Source organism: Peromyscus leucopus, chromosome 3 (assembly GCF_004664715.2).
Source record: "Peromyscus leucopus breed LL Stock chromosome 3, UCI_PerLeu_2.1, whole genome shotgun sequence".
Taxonomy (NCBI): domain Eukaryota; kingdom Metazoa; phylum Chordata; class Mammalia; order Rodentia; family Cricetidae; genus Peromyscus; species Peromyscus leucopus.
The window spans coordinates 127,237,395-127,260,890 of record NC_051065.1 but is presented as its reverse complement, the minus strand read 5'-3'; the positions used below and the strand labels follow the sequence as shown (position 1 = coordinate 127,260,890).

The 23,496-nt window shown below is 44.8% G+C and overlaps 1 protein-coding gene across 2 annotated transcripts in view; it reads right to left on the bottom strand.

The window, feature by feature from the left end:
• Itpr2 (inositol 1,4,5-trisphosphate receptor type 2) overlaps positions 1 to 23,496 on the bottom strand; it is a 423,811-nt gene that overhangs the window by 328,332 nt on the left and 71,983 nt on the right. The window contains exons 3-9 of one of the 2 annotated variants that reach the window (XM_028891637.2): positions 19,625 to 19,740; positions 18,129 to 18,215; positions 14,789 to 14,947; positions 9,556 to 9,654; positions 9,175 to 9,258; positions 8,823 to 8,969; positions 7,818 to 7,913 (exon numbers count right to left, since the gene is read on the bottom strand). In XM_028891637.2, coding sequence (XP_028747470.1) covers positions 7,818 to 7,913; positions 8,823 to 8,969; positions 9,175 to 9,258; positions 9,556 to 9,654; positions 14,789 to 14,947; positions 18,129 to 18,215; positions 19,625 to 19,740 — 788 coding nt within the window. Of the gene's footprint in view, positions 1 to 7,817; positions 7,914 to 8,822; positions 8,970 to 9,174; positions 9,259 to 9,555; positions 9,655 to 13,510; positions 13,530 to 14,788; positions 14,948 to 18,128; positions 18,216 to 19,624; positions 19,741 to 23,496 lie in introns of those variants that run through there. The other variant, XM_028891638.2, reaches the window with a different exon arrangement.

Sequence of the window (23,496 nt, the reverse complement as noted above, 5' to 3'; positions counted from 1 at the left end):
CATAGATATATTTCAATTATGTAGATAATCTTCAAATACTTCAAATACCTACAGAATATGGCATTTAAAATGTTTTAAAAACTTAGACTTTCTGAACAATGAGACATGTCTGCTCCTGGCAACACCAATTTACTTCAGAGAGGAGGATGGGCATTGACAACACTCTATATGGAGTTTATCTTCTTCTTAGCAAAAGTAGCCATTTGGGCAAGAAACTGCTCTTGCCTGGACTGTTGATAATATGTTGTATAAACTGGACATGCAGGACTCATAAGAAAATGACCACTGAATTTGCCAAAATGGGGCAAAATGGTTCTTCAGGTTCCTGCTTTGTAGAGGAAGACTGCCAGACATTCTACAGGACACAGGGAGAAGCAACTAAAAATCTCTAGTCCATTGGCTGAAGATGGATACCCCAACATTGAAGAGGAACTTTGGGTGACTGTGCAGGCAGGCAGCTGTCTCTGTCATTTCCAGAATTTTGAAAGTTGCTTACAAAGCATTTCCTGTTTAGTTAGGTAATAGTATATCCTTCTCGGGTCTTTGATGTAATTGAAACTAGATAGTTATAATTATAGTTTTCCTTAGTCATAATAAAAGATAAATTAGGTATGAAACTTTAGACTTACAAATATAGGATAGATAGAATATTTTCTTTAATTTTTTCCAAATACAAACAGACTAGATATTATAAATGTAATTCTTGCTTGATAACTATTCTATTATATGTAATTTTACTATGTTAAAGTGAAAACCTTCCTTTTTCATTAGATAGAAAATGGGAAGTGCTATGGGATATCTTTCTGTATGCTGTGAATATGTTTTGCTCTGATTGGTTGATAAGTAAAGTTACATTGGCCTATGGCAGGGCAGGATGGAGTCAAGTGGGAAAATCCAAGGGAGATAGTGAGAGGAGAAAGGAGAGGCAAGAGACGCCATCCTGCTGTCCAGGGGGCAGCATGTAACGACACACAGGTGAAGCCACAGAACACATGGTGACATATAGATTAATAGAAATGGGCTGAGTTTAGTTAAAAGAGCTAGCTAGCAAGAAGCTTGAGCCATAGGCCATGGTCATGCAATTCTTAATTAATATAGGCCTCTGTGTGTTTATTTGGGTCTGAGTGGCTGCAGACCAGGTGAGACACAGGAAAACTCCTGGCTTCAGTACCTCCCTTCCATGCAAAAAGAGAACAATCTGCAGCCTGACTTTTAAATCCATTTTATACAGAGCATCAGCTGGACTTTGGGTTCCCTCTCACCACTTCTGCTTCCCCCCCCCCAAAGGGCAGCCTGCGGCAACTCAGCCTGCACTTCCTTGCCAAGGAACCTGTAGCTATTGACACTGTTTCCTGGGTGTGTTAACCATAATAAACTAAGTGGTGGGCTGGAGAGATGGCTTGGCACTAAGAGTATGCACTGCTTTTGCAGAATACCTAAGCTAATTAGTTAATTAACTGAATTACTTTCTTCATCAATGTGGCACCTCTATCAGTTTCTCTGGATGGGCCAACGTCCTCCCTACCCCTCCAAAGCTGAAATCTTTCTGCCTATATTGTTCAGTTAGTAGGTGTTTGTTTGTTTGTTTGGTTGGTTGGTTGGTTTTCAAGACAGGGTTTCTCTGTGTAGCTTTGGAGCCTGTCCTGGAACTCACTCTGTAGCTCTGGTTGGCTTGAAACTCACAGAGATCGGCCTGCTTCTGCCTCCCCAGTGCTGGGATTAAAGGTGTTAGCCACCACTGCCTGGCTGAATTAATAGTTTTAATTAATAATTAATCCTATTAATTTCTGCCTTCTGGAAACATCCTCAAACATTCTCTCCTTGCCATTACCAAGGTCACCTCCTTGGTCTTAGTTCTTGGGATTGCTCAGTGGTGTCCACCCTCCATCTCCCCCCCTGCCCCCTGCCTCTGACGCCACATCTTCCATGGGCTCCCAAGCAGCTGCCGTCATCCCTGCCCACTGGCACTTTCTGTTGGCAAAAGAAGTGTCCCCATCTGTGATACCCCATGTAGGATGCTTAATGCACAAACAGAAATGGAGCTGGAGTGACCAGCAAACTAACTTTTAAACACTATTTCATTTCAACAACATTCAGTTTAAAGTGCACAACAAAGAATGCATAGCTACCACACTGAATGGTTCAACTCTGAAATACAAATTAAATGCAAATTCTACACCATTCCTTAGCTTCAAAGATAATGTCCACTCTCTTCCAGTTCACAGAAGCCCTGAGCTATGTTTCTGCTCCTATAATCCCCCTTCAGCCTTCTAGAAGAAATTTCCAAACTCAAACCATAGGACCCCATGCACTTCCTTGCTCCGAAGTCAAACCTTCCACAAGAACTTTCTAAACTCAAACATGTCCACGCTATGGATCACCTTAGGACCCCACGCACTTCCTTGCTGGCAGACAAGCTGAACTCACCCCCTTCCTCTCTCTTCCCACCTACTCCACTCCTCCACCAGACAGCTCTTCCTGGACCCTCTTGACAGCCCTCCCACAGACTGTTCTAGCCTGTGGTGCCCTTTGAGGCACCCCCAACACCTGTCACTACCAAGAATGCGGTGATGTCATCACTGCCCTGCCCCCAGAGCTCTGGAGGGTAGGGACTAGACATTTTGAGTGATGTCACTTGGTCTCTGCCATAGGTTTCAGACAGTACTTCAGCCTGGACATCCAGGCATCTAGGAAAGCATTGCCTTAAACTTGAATCATATGCCTCATGATGGCAAATTAAATTCTTGATTCAAAATCTTAAAGCAAAGGAAAGTGCCACTCAATGGTCCCTTGCCAAACTCCTGCCTGAGCCAGCTCTGGTTTTCATACTGTCTGTGTGTGACTGCATGGGTCCATCTCTGTCTATATGGTCTGCACACGTCCCACTGCGGGGATTTGAAAGAAAATGGTCCCCATAGAGAGTGACATTATTAGGGGGTGTGGCTTTTTTGGAGTAGGTGTGGCCTTGTTGGAGGAAGTGTGTCACTGGGCTTTGAGGTCTCCTATTCTCAAGCTACACAGAGTTGCTTCTGCTGCCTGCAGATCAAGACGTAGAACTCTCAGCTCCTTCTCCAGCACCACGTCTGCCTGCACATCACCATGTCCCACCATGACAATAACCGACTAAACCTCTGAACTGTAAGCCAGCCCCAGTTAAATGTTTTCCTTTATAATACTTGCCGTGGTCATGGTGTCTCTTCACAGCAATAGAAACTCTAAGACAAGGGCCTGGAGAGATGGCTCAGAGGTTAAGAACATTGGCTATTCTTTCAGAGGTCCTGAGTTCAATTCCCAGCAACTGCATGGTGGCTCACAACCATCTTTAATGAGATCTGGTTCCTTCTACTGGTATACAGACATACATGTAGGAAAAATGCTGTGTATAGAATAAAACTTGAAAGAAAGAAAGAAAGAAAGAAAGAAAGAAAGAAAGAAAGAAAGAAACTCTAAGACTATCATCCCTGACTGTATGATCTGTCCCCTCTGTCTGTACCTCCTAGGTGACTTCTACACAGATTGTCCTCTGATTTATCTGCCAACTCATCCATGCTGTTCTCTGAGAACCAGGGAACTGCTGGCCCCAGACAGGGCCCTTCTGTGACTAACCTCATGGTGCCAACAGCAGAGCTGGTAACACCATAGTATCTTGCATGGGGTCTGTGTTGGCTTAAGACAGGCTGTCTTCTGAGCTAAGTGGTCACAGCCAGAGAACAAAGACCAGCTCGTCCACTTCCCTGCAGCTTTCTCCCTCATCCCTAATAGCACACAAGTCAAGCACTAAACAAACCTAGACTGAAGGTCTTCAGAGTCTAACAACACTGCTCGCTATTCTTGTTAGCTTGCTGGTTGGCACCTTTCTCTCTTTGCTAAAGTGCTTGGTTTGGAACCCAGGGCCTCATATGTGCTCCCCACATGCCACAGAAGTGCTCTGTCCCTGAGCTGTGTCCCCAGCCCTGATGCTGGCTATTTATACAAATTCTAAAGCTAATCATTCTTAACCCTTTGTGTTTCCAACATCTTGTTTTTTAAAGTAATAATTAAAACACTGAAAAGTTAAAGTGTAGATAAACCAGAGCCACAGAGAAGATGAAAGGTATACACTGACCTTTATATTAATAAACCAATTAATACCAGGAGGCTGAGGCTCACACACACCAGCAGCAGCAGCATTTATGCACCTAAATAAGTAAGTAAATGCAATGTAGTGAGAGGGTCACTGTGATTTTCTCAGTGATTCTCAGAAGCTGTTTGTCACCTGTTTCCTGGATGGAAACTATTTTTTAATCAAGTAACAGTGACAATAACGAACTTCGTCTCATCTCTAGATACCTTTCACACTGAGAAGACTAGCATCCTGGCATCTGAGTATATTGGGATCTCAAAACAACTGACCTAGGAAATATCAAAGCCCAGCTTGGCACGCCAGTCTTAGAAAGGCATATGCCTTCCATGTTGGAATTCTCCATGGACGCAGCCTTTCTGACAGTCAGTAGAAAATGAGTCCTTGTCCATTTCATGACACACATTTAGTGCTTAATTCTCCTTCTCTTACTCTGCCACTAAAAAAGATGTTACTCAAAGAAGTAAAGGTCACAGAAAAGGGCCTTCAAACACTCCATACCAAACATCTGCATTAAAAGTTGTACTTTCTAGAGACAGAACGGAAAGACAGTCTTGAGTTCTATACAAGAAAGGAACTGCTCCTCGTCTGTCAGCTTGTAGTTAATCCACATTCACATTGAGGTCTCGGAATTTGTGATGGACAGTTAGACTTAATCACCTAATCACTTGTGTATGTATTTTAATACGGAGACTGATACCAGCTGTGCGCATCATGCCAGCTTCATGTGGACCCTCCCAGCTACCAGAGCATTAACTGAAAACAGGAACAGGGAGGAAAAAGCCACCAACACAGGCTCCAAGGGGAAGGTAATCCTCATTCCTCCTCTTCCCTAGGACATCTCCTGATGCTCTTCAATTCCTATTTTAGACAAGATTCTCACCACACTGGACATTTTCCTTCCAGAGGACTGCACCAAACATTACAGTATGAACAGCACAAATTTCAAAGACAGCTTTCCTTTGGTTAGAGATCGATGAGGAGGAACCCCTGGGCGAATCCGACAAAGCTGGCCATGCTGGCCTTGAGCTGTGACACTTAAATCATGTGTCGAGCATGCACTGTTACTTCGTTCAAGTAGGAGAATTAACTAAGTCCCTGACTGTGCTCAATTTGCCAAGCAGGGGCGAGGAGTTTAGAGAGATGGCTGCCCCAAACAGGTCCCAGCAATGCCAACACAGAAGCTCTGAAATCTTCCCAGTCTCATCTCAGGGTAACCTGGATAGTTCCCTCATGCTCATTCATTCATTCAAAGCACAGCCCTCAACACTCTAGGGAAAAGATGTTGCTCTCTGTGCTGTGGAGACTAATGAGGGGGAACCGCAGCTTTCAGGAAGCCTCATCATCATCAGCTGGTTACGTCACTCAAACCAAACTACAGTGACTCAAGTGGTAGGTTCTGTGAAAATGTCACCTGACAGGCGAGGAGGTGAGGGTACCCCAAGGTCACACAGTCACCCCACCTAGAGGACCCATCAGCTCCCCATATTCTCCCCTCATCAGTCTTCCAAGCCTGCTCCCTTCTTTACCCTTCCTCACAGATGCCAGAGAATAGGAAGAAGTCTAACTCCATCCTGATGTATACACCCCAAAGAAACTCCAGATTAAAAGGTATGGGGGAGAGCAAAGTGAATGGGTGTTTATACACTGGAAAATAGTTTCAGTATTATTTGTAAATTTAAATCATTTCTAAGACTTCTTGATGTTATTTATTTTAAAGAAAAGAATGTGTTTTTATTATTTGTGTGTGTGTGTGTGTGTGTGTGTGTGTGTGTGTGTGTGTGTGTGTGCCAGTGCGCATGTGTGTACATGACCACAGATACCTTCAGAAGCCAGAGGTGTTAGATCCCCTAGATCTGGAGTTAAGGAACAGTTGTGAGTCAGCTGACATGGGTTCTGGGAATGGAGCTTGAGTCCTCTGGAGGATCAGCAGGTATTCTTCACCACTGAGAGCCATCTTTCCAGCCCCCTGAGTTTATTCCTAAGCTTCCTTTATCTCTCATTGTCCATATGCTTTTAGTAGAGAAAAGGGCCTTGTTACGGTGTGAACATAAAATGCCCCCACAGGTTCAGATATTTGAACACTTGGTCAGCAACTGGCCCTGCTGTCTTGGGGGCCCAACTGTCAGTGGGGGGCAGGCTTTGAAGTTTTAGAGCCTTGCTGCACTTCCTGTTTACTCTGAGCTTCCTGAATACAAGTGCAATGTGATCAGCCGGCTTCCTGATCCTGTAGCCATGACCTCCCTGCCTGTAGCCATGACCTCCCTGCCTATAGCCATGACCTCCCTGCCCACAGCCATGACCTCCCTGCCTGTAGCCAAGACTTCCCAGCCATAAGCAACCCCCTCTCTCCCTCAGCCTGTCCCATGGGTACTTTATCACAGCAACAGAAAAGAACCTAATCAAATCCTTGAGATGCTTTCCCACTTGTACTGGATGTTTCAGGGTAGCTCGGCACATGGGAAAGAGTCCCTTCCCTCTCCATAGTGTGAGCCATAAAAGCCAGCTGCTCATGAAGGGAAGGATAAAGAATATGAGCCTGAGACCGCCTGAGCTACACAACACCCAAAGGGAACAACCATGTGTGTAACACATAGATGTGTGAAGAGTGAAACCACCTGAGCTACACAACACCCAAAGGGAACAACCAAGTGTGTAACACACAGATGTGTGAAGAGTGAAACCACATGGAACCACATACATCAGCAAAACAGTGACTTCTGCTTGCCTGCTGGCTGCTGCCGTGCTGGGGATGGAGCCAGGGCTTGCTCCACGTGTTAATCCCATGCTCGGCATTGAGCTCCGCTCCCTGTGTTGGCTGTTTGGATTTTGTTTAAGTGTTTGGCTAATGTTTTCATCTTAAAAATAGTTCCAGTGCCAGGGCCAGAGAGATCGTTCTGCCAGATACAAGGACCTGAGTTTGATCCTCAGAAGCCACACAGAAAAAAGGAAAAGGAAGTTCAAAAGAAGCTGGGTAGTTGTACATCATCTATAGTCCCAGGTCTAGGAAGGTAAAGACAGAGGATCCCTGGCCAACTAGCCTAGCTTAATCAGCTAGCTCCAGTAAAAGTGAGAGGCCCTGTCTCAAAATCCACAGTGGAAGGAATTCTGAGCAAAAAGACATGAGGCTGACAGATGGTCTCCATAAAACAAGTCCCCACATGCACATTCATCCTGCACACATATTAACACATACAAACATACATACATTACATGTACAAACACAAAATAGTCATTCATAGTCTAACTGGGATGGTTAACAAGGGCCAACTTGAGATCTAGAATCAGCTGAAAGAAGGGTGTCTGGGCACACCAATGGGGTTATCCTGAGAAGGCTGTGGCAGTAAGACTTGACGACTGTGGTGGCACCATTGCCTGAGCTGGGATCTTGGGCTGTATGAAAAGCAGCAGCTCTCATCATCTCTGACTGGCTAGTTCAAGTTCTGCTGCCCTAACTTTGCCACGATGGACTGTATCCTTTAGCCATGAGCCAAAATAACTCCTTTCTCACCTGAGGTTTTTGTCAGCGTATTTTATCATAACAACAGGAAAAATAACAAAACGCCACCCCGGGCATGACAGGCAATAATCAAATTACAGAAACTGTCCCTAACAACACAATGACTTTTGCAGAAAGGGGTTGCCTGGTTCATTATTTCAGACGGAGACTGAACAACACTGTGCCTGACAGTCTTACCTCTGCAGCTAAGTAGTTCCCAGTTGCAAGATGTTTAAATCTGAACAGGCTGTTCCACTGGCCTGCACCGCCACGGCATGGATCGTGGTGAACCACCTAAAGAGTTTCAGCAACAAATGTTATCCACACACCAGCCCGTGTCCACAGCCAGTGTACCCTGCAGAGCATGCCAACCCATCTAAATGTGGAGGAAAACAAAACTTTCCAAGAGTGAGTGAGAGACATGTCATATCTCACTTGAGGGTGTCCATGCCTCACACCTGTAAACACTGTCTTAATGCAAAAGGCATGTTTCCTGTCAGGGGATGGTGGCTCATACATAAAATCCCAGTACTTGGGATGATGAGGTTACAAAGATTGCCAAAAGGTTCAGGGTCACTTTATGCACAGTGAGTCCCAGGCCAGCCTGGACTATAAAGTAAGACTCTATATAATATATATTATTATCAGACTACAGAATTGGAAAGGTCTAATAAAGCACCACACCAGGCCCCCACAGGCTGCATGAAGCCCTTTCCAGGAGTTGCATAACAACCATACTTCCAACTCGCTTAGGAGACCTGGCTGATTTCAAACTTGTGGCTGTCCTCCTGTCTCAGCCTGGTGAATATCATTCATAACTATGAGCCTCTTGATGGCATTCAAAGGAAAAATATGCACCATTCTCTGTGGCTATACGTTGTGTCTGCCTCCACCAGCCATGGCCCAGGCAGTGCCACAGAGGCACACGGCTCCCAGTCTGATCAGCACTGACGAGTTCCTAGTGGACGTTTTTCTCTTTCCAACCCCTCGATCTATTTGTTCTGCTTTGTAATGGGTTCCATTATGACATATTCCTTTCAAATTGGTCATAGCCACAAAAATATAAGTGTTAATTCACAAAAGTCATTCCATGTTATGAACATGCCACCAATGTTGCACATAAGAGCAAAGCCAATAGCCTAATATATCTTTATCTTTTTATCTAAATATTAGTAAAAGTCCCTCCCCCTAAAAAGTACACACCTCTATTTCCCAGAGTGCCTTAGAACTCGTAGCTGAAGTGGCTGATTGACGCAAGGTCGTTCGAAGGAAAATGTGCTGCTTTTTCTCATAGTCATCACAGGTAAGAAACTTCTCTTGTTCGGCATGAAACAGTCTCACAACATCTCCCTGCAGAGACAGGAGAAGAAGGCTGGCCTTCCAACAGTCACCAGGACAGCAAACAGGAGACCTGGCAATTCCTTTCTGGTCTGGGCTCCCTGGGCTTTGGGGCCAGTGACTTTCCGTGGATGACTATGGGCACATTTCAGATTCCTGGGGGCTGGCGCTCAGTGGAATACGTGAAAACGGAGGTTTGTGTGGAGAGCTTACTCACCCCTTTCAATACGTCCTCCCGATAGGAACTGAATTTCATGAATAAAGTGATTTTCCAGCTCGTGTTACAATTAACAGCATTCACCTGTTCAAGGAACAAACAGTAGACTCTATATCCTGTCCCCAAATTCTCATTTCAAACAGGAAGAGAAGAAAAAAGACAACTATGAACAATGAAGTGTGGGCCTCAATAAAAAACATCTTCAAAGGACCATTCAAAAACAGCTAGTTCCTACAGATGCCCAAGGATGGTAACAGTAGCAGGGTGGTGTTGAGAGAATCAAGAAACGACAAGGCCTCCCTCCTCCCATCCTCTCCCTTTTTCTCTCCCTCCCTCCCTCTAGAGAAAACCAACACCCTCTCCTTTCCTGCCTGAACTCACCTCTTTGCAGCCTGGGTTGTCCAGGAGTTCCACGTTGCTGGCGTGCAGGGGCTGCCCAGCGTTTACGGGCATCAGGACAACTTTATCTCCTACGACGATCTAGGGATCAGAAACATACCCTGATGCTCTGTGAGGTTGGAAACACCCACAGTCCTCACCAGCAACCTGCCTCCTGGACCTGCCATTCCACACACTGTAACTTGTAACTCCTGAGAAGCATGTTCAAATACATGATCATACAGTCAGATCCTCTGGGGCCTGCCAAACCCTACTCTTGAAGACAATTCAGACCCTTTCCGTATTAGTCTCCATGTCAGCTGGAGCTCCTCAAAGGTCAGAATTAGGCTATTTTCCTCCCAAAAGACCTTGCAGCAGAAACAGTGAAGGCAGCTGCCAGGACACTCCTCTCCTCAAGTGTCAGAGTCTTATCAGGGCAGCAGAGAACACATCCCTCCATGCTCCCTTCCCACTGAAAGGCAAGTCTGGTTACCATTCATCCCGAATCTCAGAATTGTTGCTAGAGTTTTCCGCCTTGCCCACAGTCAGGACAAATCTTTGTCACCCACCAGTCCCACAGCCGCTCAGACCCAACCAAGTAAACACAGAGACTTATATTGCTTACAAACTGTATGGCCGTGGCAGGCTTCTTGCTAACTGTGCTTATAGCTTAAATTAGTCCATTTCCATAAATCTATACCTTGCCACGTGGCTGGTGGCCTACCGGCATCTTCACATGCTGCTGGTCATGGCGGCATCTGGTGGTCAGTCCTTCTGCCTTCCTGTCCTTTTATTTCTCTTCTCTGTTAGTCCCGCCTATCCTTCCTGCCTAGCCACAGCCGATCAGGTTTTATTTACTGATCAATCAGAACAACTTGACATACAGACCATCCCCCAGCACAGCCAAGTGCAGACCATCTCAAACACCTGCACTCAGGCCCATGGTCCTAATCATCCTCTATGTGGACCTGCTGGGTAACGCCACAAAGAACCCAAGAAGGGCTCCCACAGGACATACAGAACATCCCACAGCACAGAATTATAAGGCACCTGACATCTGGATACAGGCAATACAAGGCAGGGCATGACCTTGTAAAAATCTATGCTTTGTCTGGCCTGGAGCATCTGGTTCCCTCTTACTTGAAACATCCAAAACCAGAACTGTAGGAGCCCATGTTTCTTTTAAAAATAAGAATTATCAGCCGGGCGGTGGTGGTGCACGCCTTTAATCCCAGCACTCGGGAGGCAGAGCCAGGCGGATCGCTGTGAGTTCGAGGCCAGCCTGGGCTACCAAGTGAGCTCCAGGAAAGGTGCAAAACTACGCAGAGAAACCCTGTCTCAAAAAAACGGAAAAAAAAAAAAAAAAAAAAAAAAAAGAATTATCAGGGTTCCAGGGGAAAGTACTAAAAAGATCTAAGTCTGTGTTTATATTCATCTGTGTGATAGTGGCAATGTCTACTTTACTTGCAAAAATCTTTATATTTAATTCAATTTGAGGGAATTAAAATTACCTTTTCTTCATGGCAGTAACAGTGTGATTTTAGTAACTGGAGAGACTTATACTACTCAAGTTCTCTTTTGTTTGTTTTCTTTTTTAAGACTTATTTATTTTACATACGTATGCGGGTGCTCTACCTGTACGTATGCCTTTGTGCCAGAAGAAGGCATCAGACCCCACTATAGATGGTTGTGAGCCACCATGTAGTTTCTGGTAATCGAACTCAGGTCCTCTGGAAGAGCAGCCAGTGCTCTTATCCACTGAGCCATCTCTCCAGCCCCCCTTAATTTCTTTAGAAGATGGCTATATGGCATCTACATTCCCAACTGTGGGGCTTTCCCACTCTGAAGCAAAATTAAAAACCTTCCCTTTGTGTATTTCACACCGATTACATATTAGAACAATTAAAGATCGGTTTGATATGAAAACGAGAAAACAATTGGGACTCAGAACAAACTCCATGTACCTTAACCAAAACACATGCTCATATTTCCAGCGTCACGTGACCCTGAGTGGATAACGTGGAGGAGTTGTGTGGCCATAAACTGTATCTAGAGAACCGAACACAGGAAGGCTGCCGCTTGTGTTTGCAAGACGGGTCTCTAGACCTCATCCAACCTTCCCTTGAATGCCGGCAAACACTCATAAACAGAAAATAAAGATAAGTACATCTTTTTGAGATAACACTTAGGTGGAGCTAGGGAAAAGCAGATGTATATAAGAAATAGTTCATAATCTCAGGGAATTCACATTCGTAGATATGTTGGAATTATTCTCAGAAGAGTGAGGCTTCAGGCCTGAACTGCTGACGCAACTAGAACTAAGGAACTGTCTATCTGATATACAACCAGAGGGTGAGGCCCTTACATTTTACATCTTACAATCAACTACCTCGCCACTCTAGCAGTGCATATTTTAAGAAATGAATTGAAATTCCCAAAGCACTTCTGTTGGGTCTACAGTGGCCATGCCACACTCAAGCTGTGATTTCACTGACAAGAATGCCACCTGTGACTTGGCTGTCCCTTCTTTGAAGTGCTACCTGGGACAGTAAAACGGACCTCCCGATGAGACTCAGAGTACCAATGCTCCAGCTCTACCTCCGCTAGAAATGGCAGGTTTGTCATTTTATAAAATCACAAAATCTGCTTGCTCAATAGAGCCCCTCAGTAAGCAGAATTTTCCACTGACTTACAAAAGAATCCCACCTCCTCACGCTTCCAAATCCACTTTCAGTGTAAAGGATCCTGTCTTCTTGGTCAAGACTGAAAATGAAAGAATCTACTCAAGCTAAAGAGGACGCGTGGAAATGAAATGTTAACGTTTTCTGCTCGTGGGTGTCCTCAGCAACTTTGCCGGTTACTTAGCAGCAACCCAGGACTTTCTGTACAGCTGAGAGTGGAGGGACCCGTGAACCCGGTTCCCAACCCGTGCATTCCTGCCTAGCACCCCTTCGTGTACTTAGTGTAAGGAGCGGCTTGGGCTCCGGGGTGCCATCTGCATCCTTCTCCACTTGAGCTTGAAGGGCTTCTTGTTGACTATACACAACCTAAGTCACTACTTCACTCATTGCTAAATAGCAAACTCTAATTTTAAAATTCCTCTGAACGTTGCAATTTCCTCTTCATTTAACATACTTATGCAAAATCTCAGTCATGATTAAACCACTCAAAGAGACCTTGCAACTGCCTTCAACAAACTACAGTAGTTTAACGTTTCAAAACGCTGCCAATTCCTAGCCAAGAAAATGAAGTTGCATACAAGTCCGTGTGCGGCCGATACAAGGCTGTGGACATGCCAGCCTTCCCCGGGCACCTTCCTCACACACAAAGCTACACAGAGGTGAAGGAACACAGTGACGGTGTCAGTCAGAAGGTGGAAGGCTGTTGCGGCGGGGCTTTGTGGAGTGCATCCAGATAAGAACAACTCAAGGCGTTGTGGGCAGCCACAAGACAGGGGTTTGAGTGAAAGGCTTTGTTTTGTTCCAATTTCCTACTGAAACTAATTGTCTAAAGTAGTTGGTTACATTCAACTCTCTCCTGATACTATCAAGCAGTGTGCAAGCAGCAAGAGGAAGAGAAAGGGGAGTAAACAGGGGATCATGAAATCCACAGCAGCCTAAAGCCGAGGCTCCCGGCATCAGTCAATGTATTCATTCGGAGTTTGAGCTTAGTTAGGATTTGTTTGATTTGATGTCTAGTTTTCATGGACCACCTAAAGAGGACAATGTAGGAGCTGGGGGTGGGGTCAGCGTACAAGGGAAGTGTGTAGTTCATAAGCTGCATTTTAGCCCTTGAATAGTCGAGAGTTGATTGTAATTAACTACACATTCAGAATAAAGATGCTCCATGCTCACAGCACACATCACTTCATGTCAAAAGTAAATGGGGGGGGGGGGTGCGGCACTGGTTTTCCAAGGAATCCAATACATCCCTGCATGCCATGCATCGCAAGCCTTACCTAAGGAAGACATCACCAGAAAATTTATTAACCCAATTAAATCATGGTGCTCATGTCCTGTGGAATTGAATTTGTACTTTAAAATTCACTGGAAAAAAGAGATGCTCTATTAAAAAAATACATTTCTAACATAAGAAATACCTTCCGACACATGAAAGATGTAAACAAAGTATTGATTGTGAAAACTCTGACATTTTCACTTCAGTCAGAATTCACATTAACTTTTTCACATGGCAAGTACATATCACCTGGTATTTGTAAGGAATTCTACTTATAAACCTGCCTTCACTGGGTACCTTCTAAGTGCTCAGGACTACCACAAAAATACCAAATTGTTAGCCAGATGTGGTGATGCACACCTATTATCCCAGCAGTCAGTAGGCTGGTGCTGAGGCAGGAGGACCCATACAAGTTTGAGCCCAGCCTACACAGGGTAACAAGTGCCAAGTCAGGCAAGAATACAGTGAGGTGCCATCTCAATAAATAAATAAGATGAAGCAATGGTTCCTAGGGAGTTATCTCACTTTTTTTTCTCTTCTACCAAATAGCAGAAAAGATCTAAACCAATGGTTCTCAATCTTTGGGGCTTGATGACCCTTTCACAGGGGTCACCTAAGACCACCCCATCAGAAAACGCAGATGTCTACACTATGATTCATAACAGTAGCAAAATTATAAAGAGTCTCGGCATTAGGAAGGTTGAGAACCGCTGCTCTAGACAATGAAAGCATCGAGGCCATTTGCAGAGTCCACTTTATAGTCATGACCAGGAGGAGATGTCACAGTCCCTCCAACACTGCACGCTGTGGCAACACTGTAAGAAGCTGGCTGTGAAGATACTGACTGGAACACTGTCACGACTCGCACTGTTCCCTGTTCATTCAAAAGGCTAGGTGCCATGGTGGCACTCTTCCTTGCAAGCAAGCTCAATCCTGACTAAGCAGGAAAGTAACCTGCCTCTTTGAAAACGCTTCACACACTCTGGCTGGAGATGACTCCAACTTGAGCTGAACTCTGTCCTGTGATTTCTGAGCATGGTGTATATTGTAAACAAATGCATTTAACCTAGTTTTAAAAATGCTAACACCAAATATGTTAGAAAGTACAATGACACATATGTGATAAATTGCCATAATGCAACCCATTATTTCATATGCTAACTTAAATAGTTTAGAATTAACTGGCTGAAGACTGTATTTCCCTTCTCTGTACTTCCTGAGTTCTCTAAGAACATTACATGCCATTTGCTCCCTCCTGATTTCCCATGTCCGTACTTACATTATCACCCTCACTTCTCAGCTTCCAGAAGGGATGAATGTAGAACCAGGACCCTTCATTCCCCGCAGCATCCAGTGACACACGCATAGCATTCTTCTCCAGTAAAGCGGGTAACCTCTTGTTGACAGTCAGATACTTGTTGCTTTTTATATGCAGGAGCTGCAGGGGAAAGACGTGTGTTAGAGCCTGTATGGTCTCCTCGGGTAGTTATATTCATAAATCCACACACCACAATGCATGCTGGAAACTAAACACAGGAATTCTTTTAAGGCTCAGCTACCACCAACTCTCCAAGCTGCTTGTCTCCTCCTTACCTCCACCCCAAGTTCTGCTTCAAGGGTGATGGTGACTGCCTGAGGGCACACCAGGGCACACACTTCATCTACTGAGAAATAACAGACTAAAACTAGGCTTTCCAAAAAAGGACCTGACGGGTCCCTGAAATCTCACGCACTTCTAATACTCATAAAGCCACACAAACAGAATCTGCTAAAGAAAACCAAAGCCTGGGGGAAGGTATACACCAACTCCACGCCCTGAGCACCTCTGCCCACAGACAGCACTAACTCCCTCTGTAGCTTCAGAGTCAGCAAGGATGCTGACCCCACCCCCACTTCTGAGTTGCATACAGGAGGACCAGCCCTCGCCTCTCCCATCTCTACGGATGCCAAGGACGTCTTTGTGGTGGTATTCTAATTGTACTGAAATGTGATTTTGATGTATGTTAATAAATAAAGTTGCCCGGGGGTCAGAGCTATTAGAGCCATAGACAGAGTGTGGCGGTGGTGGCACACGCCTTTAATCCCATAGATCTCTGTGTGTTCAGGGATACAGCCAGCATTGGAGACATATGCCTTTAAGACCTAGGGGGCTGTACATTCAGACAGTGACGAGGCAGTCATGTGTTTGGGTTTACAACCAATGAGAAGGCAGAACAACATACTATAAAAAAAAACAAACAGACAGGATATAGCTCTCTTTCGGGAAGCTGGGACACCGCAGGCGGAAGGGTGAGATTTTAGCTCTGAGCTCTGACCTCTCGGCTTTCTCTTTTACATTGTTTCTGTGTTTCTTATTTAATAAGACGGTTGGTTACATCAACACGTCTTCCCAAAACATAACCTAACTACAAAGACAAAATGAACTTCCCAGCTATTTTCAAAATCATTCAAGAGAGAATGGACATTTTAGTTCCCATAAGATGAGGCAGAAGTTATTCCAAAGTAAAGTGGCAAACTTTTAATTGAAAAAAGAAACATCTTTTTGCACTACTCCAGGTCCGACTCTTGGTTATTGTACTGCTTGGAAACCCATGGGTCTGGGAGACAGCTCAAGTGAGCAAGTGTTGCCTGCCTTATAAGCATGAGGGCCTGAGTTCAATCCCTCAAGTGAAAAAGTCAAAATAGAAAGCAGGGTGAAGAGGCACATACTTGTAATCCTAGCACTGGGGAGGCACATCCCTGGGTTCCCTGGCAGCCAGCTTAGCTGGATCCACAAGTCCAGGCCTGTGAGAGACCTAGTCTCCAAAAACAACGTGGGGCAGCTCCTAAGAACAACACCTGAGATGAGGTTGACTTCAGGCTTCCACACACAGATACTCATGCACCTACACACACGTGCACACACACATGCATGCACCGGCACACACATGCACACACATACTCATGCACCTGCACACACATCATGCACACATGCACACACACACACACACACACACACACACACACACACACACACACACACGCCCTCAAGCCTGAGTATGCCACTCCATGGTCTGTGTCAAAGCACAAAGTGCAGCCCTAACTAAGACAAGCATTTGTACTTAAAGTACTTGACAAGGACCTTAAATGAGTCACCAAAACTCAATGCAGAGACACTCTCTGGAAGACTACTTAGGGGCATGCAGTCCCACCATGCCAAAAGTCACTTCCTCCATCACTAGATGAGGTCACACATTCTCTTGTCCTGTGGGGAACAGCTTTGCCCTGCCCTTTGGCACATTGCCATTGGTCCATGACAAAAGATCAGGAGACATTATTCTTTAAAGCCACCTTATAAAGTGCCTCATTGTGGTGATTACTGTAAGGAACCTGTGTGGGCCATTGTTTACCATTTTAAACAGTGTCCTCTTTATGAGCACGCAAGAGAAACACTTTCCTGGTCTCACTTCTGGGAATATCTGTGCTTCTAGCCTCCACATGAGTGCTATGTTATAGACCTCCACTACCAGGACTGACTGCAACAAGGTCCTTCCTGTGGCCAAGTAGTGGCAGCGACGCCCTGGGATGGGGTCAGCAGCAGCAGCGATGCCCTGGGCTGGGGTCAGCAGCAGCAGCGATGCCCTGGGCTGGGGTCAGCAGCAGCAGCGATGCCCTGGGCTGGGGTCAGCAGCAGCAGCGATGCCCTGGGCTGGGGTCAGCAGCAGCAGCGATGCCCTGGGCTGGGGTCAGCAGCAGCAGCGATGCCCTGGGCTGGGGTCAGCAGCAGCAGCGATGCCCTGGGCTGGGGTCAGCAGCAGCAGCGATGTCCTGGGCTGGGGTCAGCAGCAGCAGCAGCGATGTCCTGAGCTGGGGTCAGCAGCAGCAGCAGTGATGCCCTGAGCTGGGGTCAGCAGCAGCAGCAGCAATGCCCTGAGCTGGGGTCAGCAGCAATGCCATGGACTGGAGTTTACCAAACTTTCTAAATAAGCTCACCCTTGACTTCATCTCGTCCAGCCACCTATCACTTTCCTTCGACCCAGTTGCCTCCTTCAGCAGCCCAGGCTTTATCTCCCAGTGTGCTGTATTTCTTGGAAAAGGTCTCACATTCTTTTTGGAACAAGGTGGGGCACTTACTAGCAAATGAACCAAAATAAAAAGCCTAAAAGATCTGAATGAAGCATGGGGAAGGAATGCAGCTGAGATAAACCAGCGTTTGCACACTGACAATGGGGACTGAAAGCCACAGAAGACTGCCCTTAAATGTGCACTCTGAAAACTTTCCCTCCACCCAACGCTGAGCACCAGCCCATCCATCTGAAGAACTGTGTCCTCTGGGCCTCACACACCCTCTTGCACAGTCTTGTCCGTGGTAACTTAGGCTCCCGCCTAGAGGTCAGTGTTCTGTGTGCCGGCATAGATGGCCTATGTCGGGGCTTGCAGGCCGTCACCGTCAGGCCTGGCACAAGACATATTCAATACATACGTGGCACGATGGATGTTCACTGAACGCTTCATACTAATGGTCATCCCCACCAGAGAACAAGCATGGCACCACGAGGGTTTCATGCAGTTGGCATGAAGGTGATTTGACAGGTCACCCGTAAAATATTTCCCTCTTTGATGGCGAAATGGAGACTTACTTGTATAACATTGCTGTACTTCACGATTTCTCCCAAAAGTTTCCTGTTCTCTGATTCATTCTGCTTTTGTTCCAGCTCAGCCGCGTGCTGCAAGCAGGCAGCCGGGTGTTCGGTGTGGAACAGAGAAAGGAGAGATGATTTACAAGGGGATCTTAGTAACAAGAACAAATCAGACTGGCGGTGTTACTGGGGAGCTGGAATGGGGTGGGGGTCGAAACAGGGTTTCTCCGTGTTGCCCTGGCTGTCCTGGAACTCACTCTGTAGACTAAGCAGGACTCGAGCTCAGAGATGCACCTGCCTCTGCCTCCCGGGTGCTGAAATTAATGTAATTTAATTACAGGTGTTCATCACCATGCCCAGCTTCCACTGTGAACTTGATTGTTATTCTCTAGTTACCCCATGTTCTGTTGGCTGTATTAGATCTTTGGGCACAAGTCTCTGGGAGTGCTCTGTCCAGATCTCAGTAGGCTGTCTTTATATATATTGTCAAATTGTAAGAATTCTTAATGTAATTGGGATAATATAATCACATGTGCTTGGTTTCATTTATACTCTCGTGTGTGTGTTTTGTCATATACATTATCATTTATGTATGTAGAATTGTATATCTATTACTACAGTTAGGATAAAGAGAGCATCCCTCCTGGGATTGGTCATATTCTCCATGTATTACAGCATCCATCTCCTCCTGCATCCCCCACCTACGCCTGTTCATAACCTCTGCTAACCTCAGATCTGTTTTATATTTCTAAAATTTTGTTCTTTAAATAATGTTGTATAAATGGAGCAATGGATAGATTTAATTGAAATGCATTAAATTAAATGCATGCACCACCATGCCCAGCAAGGAAGTTTTCTGTTATTGGGGGCACATTTACACGTTTACACGAGGCTCCCAGATATCCACACCCCATCCTAAGTGTGACAACTTTGCAATCTATGCTGAATACAGCCAAACTTGTCCCGGGCCATTTTTTTCTTTACTGCAAATTTAAGTTAAGTGGAAAGCTCTGTAGAATTAGGAACTTTTCTACTACATGTCGTGAAAGTGTCATAAAAGCAGGTGAATTAATAAATCTCAAAATATAGCTTTCAACTCTAGAGTACTAAGAATTTAAATGATAAAAAACTTAGTACTATCAAATCCATACTCAGTTAAACCAAAAAAAAAAAAATTTTATTTTCTCCATAGTCTGTTAGGAAAAAAAATAAGTATCATATGGAGTAAAATATAATTAGATTGGGATTTTTAATTCCTTTTTAGTTTGGTGAGCAGCTTAGAATTAGTCCTGCACACCTTAAAAAATGACAGTGGGGATGTGCTGCCCACATGCCAGGAAATAAGTAGGTACGCCCTACAGCTAAATGACTTACTTCTGCATCAAGGCTCTATCTGAAATCTCCACACGCTAGTGAAATCAGCTAGCCAGGCGCCAAGTGCCTGCTTGTTATTGTTGCTCTCAGGCCAGCGTCAGAACAAGACAGCAGCCGCTTACCTGGAGCTTCTTCAGCAGGGCAGCCTCGGTGTGGTTTCCTTGCTTCGCCTGCTTGGCTTTCCAATATTGCTTCTGGGCAGAGTATCGATTCATAGGGCACACCTTGAAAAGGCAGTCTGAGAAACAAACAGAGCCATGTAACTAAGGCTTCGGGCACTTTCTGGATACCCTTTGTAAGCCTCATTCGGGATATTGGTATTTCTTGGCGTCTGGGAGGTCATTCAAAGGTCATGTCACAGTCATCCCCTGAACAAGTCTTAATTCATTCTGAAACATCCTTTTCAAATACCTACTTAGATTTCATCAAAATAGATTCTTCTTCATCAGGGTTTTACAAAACATTCTGGTTGTATAATTCATGAGGAAGCCAATGCAGTGGTGATATAAGGTAATTCTTACTTTAGTTGGTGTTTGAATTTTTGAGACAGGGTCTCAGGTAGCCCAGGCTGACCTCCATCTTACTAAGTAGACAAGGATGACCCTGATTTCCTGCCCCTCCTGTCTTTATCTTGACAGCACTAGGACAGCAGGAATAAGCCACCACGGGTTGTAGAATATTTAACTATGTAGAGATGCTGTGTTACATTTGTTTATGCTGTGTGTGTTTAATTATGTAAAGATGGTGTGTTACATTTGTTTATGCGTGTGTGTTTAACTATGTAAAGATGTGTTGCTGTTTCACCTTGCCTGTCTAAGGCACCTGATTGCTCTAGTAAAGAGCTGAACAGCCAATAGCTAAGCAAAGAAAGGACAGGAGGGGCCGGCGGGCAGAGAGAATAAACAGGAGGAGAAATCTAGGCTCAAGAAGACCAAAAGAGAAGAGAAGAAAGAGAGAACAAGGAAGAAGAGGGACATGCCTGGGGCCAGCAAGACTCGAGGAACAGTGAAAGATACACCAAAGGAAAGAAAGGTAAAAAGCCCCAAGGCAAACATAGATAAAGAGATACAGATTCAAATGAGATCTAACGTAAGGCCGAGCACTCATAAGTAAGAATAAGTCTCCGTGTCATGACTTGGGAGCTCCTTGTTGGCCCAAAAGAAAGCCTGGTACAACCACACCTGGCTTGGCGAGGTAGTTCCTAGTTGTCAGGAGGTATTTGATCTTAGAAAGTGGACAGAGTGAAGCTGGGTGTGGTCACCCACACCTGCAGTCCCAACACGCAGAAGGCCGAGGCAGTTAGATAGTGAGTTCAAGGTCAGCCTGGGCTACTCTGCCTCAAAACAAAACAAACAAAAAAGATTCTTTAATCTGCCCTTTTATTGTGATTACTTATTCATGTTCAATATATTTAATGCAAGAAATGGATCATGACCAACTATAACTTAAATTCTGGGGATCCAACACCCTCTTCTGACATTTTCGGGCACCAGGTATGCACACACATACATAAAGGCCAAACATTCGTATAAAATAAAAAATTCTGGCAGGCAGTGGTGGCACACGCCTTCAATCCCAGCACTTGGGAGACACACAGGCAGGCGGATCTCTGTGTGTTCCAGGACAGACCCAGCTATGTAGTAAGACTCTGTCTCAAAAAAAAAAAAAAAAATGAAGTAAATAAATAAACTAATTAAACAAAACAAAAAAAAAAACTTTTTAAAAAGTTACTTTGTTTTAATAAATATGTTACCATGATATGATAGTACACTTTTCAAGTGTGTATCAAAAACCAAAATTCAGTAGAATCAAATGTCCACTCGGCCACATTCCCACCCATTCTAGTGATATAAAGTGATTAAGGACCATGGCGGTTGAATAGGAACGGTCCCCCAGGCTCACAGATTTGAATCCTTGGTCATCAGGGAGTGGTGCTTCTTGACAGGGATAAGGAAGTGTGGCCTTGTTGGAGGAAGCATGTGGGGAGGCGGGGCTCTGGGGTCTCAAATGCTCAAGCCAGGCACAGCATCTCTATCTCTCTCTCTCTCTCTCTCTCTCTCTCTCTCTCTCTCTCTCTCTCTGCCTGCTGCCTGTGGGTCCAGATGTAGAACTCTCAGCTACCATATCTGCCTGTGTGACACCATGCTCCCCACTATGAGAATAATGAACTAAACCTCTGAAACTGTAAACGAGCCTCAATTAAAAGCTTTTTTTTATGAGTTGCCACAGTCATGGTGTCTCTTCACAGCAACAGAACACTGACTAAAACAATGGGTATGACTAAAATTTATTTATTTTTTTTTTTTTTGGTTTTTCGAGACAGGGTTTCTCTGTGTAGCTTTGCGCCTTTCCTGGAACTCGCTTTGGAGACCAGGCTGGCCTCGAACTCATAGAGATCCGCCTGCCTCTGCCTCCCGAGTGCTGGGATTAAAGGTGTGCGCCACCACCGCCCGGCTAAATTTTTAAGAAATTAAAAGTAAGACAGGAGACATATTGACCTTATAATCATATACATAGATTCTATTTTTGTTTGTTTGGACACTATGAAAGCCAGAGAATAACTTGTGGAAGTTGGTTCTCTCCTTCTACCTTATAAGTTCAGGAATCAAACACATGTCATCAGGCTTCACTGAGAGCCCTTTACCCACAAAGTCATCTTGCCTGCTCCACAAATTCTATCAACTGCCCCATTTTATATACAGAAAATTAACTAATAATTTCTAACTTTAAAAATTGCTGTAGTATAATACTCTTGTACACTGTAAAGATTTGTCACTCAAATTGGTTTAATAAAATACTGGTTGGCCAGTAGCCAGGCAGGAAATATAGGCAGCGTGACCAGACTAGAAGAATTCTGGGAAGAGGAAGGGTGGAGTCAGGAGTCCCCAGCCAGACACAGAGGAAGCAGGATGTGAAAGCAGAACTGAGAAAAGGTACCAAGACACGTGGCTAAACATAAATAAGAATTATGGGTTAGTTTAAATGTAAGAGCTAGTCAATAGTTAGCCTGAGCTAATGGCCGAGCAGTTTTAATTAATATAAGCCTCTGTGTGTTTACTTGGGTCCAAGCGGCTGCAGGACTGGCGGGTGAGAGAGATTTGTCCTGACCATGGGCCAGGTGGGACACAGGAAAACTTCAGCAACAAAAAATACTAACATGAAGCTGAAGAGATGGGCCAGTGGTTAAAAGACCTCCTGCTTTTCCAGAGGACCTGAGTTTGGGTCCCAGTGCCCACACTGGACAACTCACAGTCACCTGTAACTCCAGTTCCAAGTGATCTGATGCCCTTTTCTGGCTTTCACAGGTACTGCACTGATACACATATGTGAAAGCACACACACACACACACACACACACACACACACACACAAATACATCTAAATAAAAATAATTTTAAAACCCTGTCTCATAAACCAAACCTAAATAAATGAATTTTAAAAATACTAACATGGATAAATGTTTGTTCATTTGGTTTGTCAGTGCTGAGGATTAAACTCAGGGGCTTGCACATGCTAAGCAAACACTAAGCTATAGGTCCACTAAGATTTACTGCTAAGATACAACCATAGCCCAAGAATGAAAATAGTTATATGGGGCAGAAAACAGACACCTTCAAAACGCTAACTCGGGTTGAAGGCCATCGCAACCACAGTGGGACTCAGAAGGACCTGGCACATGCTTGCGAAGACCAAAGGCTACAGGGAGACATGTTGTCCTGGGCAGCCTGTCCTACAAGGAAATTATTTCCTACATATTAGCAATTACAAAGAGGGTTATACAAAGTCTTCGAAGCATAAATACTGAGGTTGTTCACAAGTAACCATGAGGGAATGTCTGTGAGTTAATGCTGTAGATTATTTTGACAAATATGAGGCCAGTAACAAAACCACATTGTCTTGGTGCAGCAAAAACACAAGCTGATGTTCACACAGAACAGAGCCCTGTGATCGGATCCATGGCCCATCCTCATCAACTCATTCTTGTCAAAAGAGA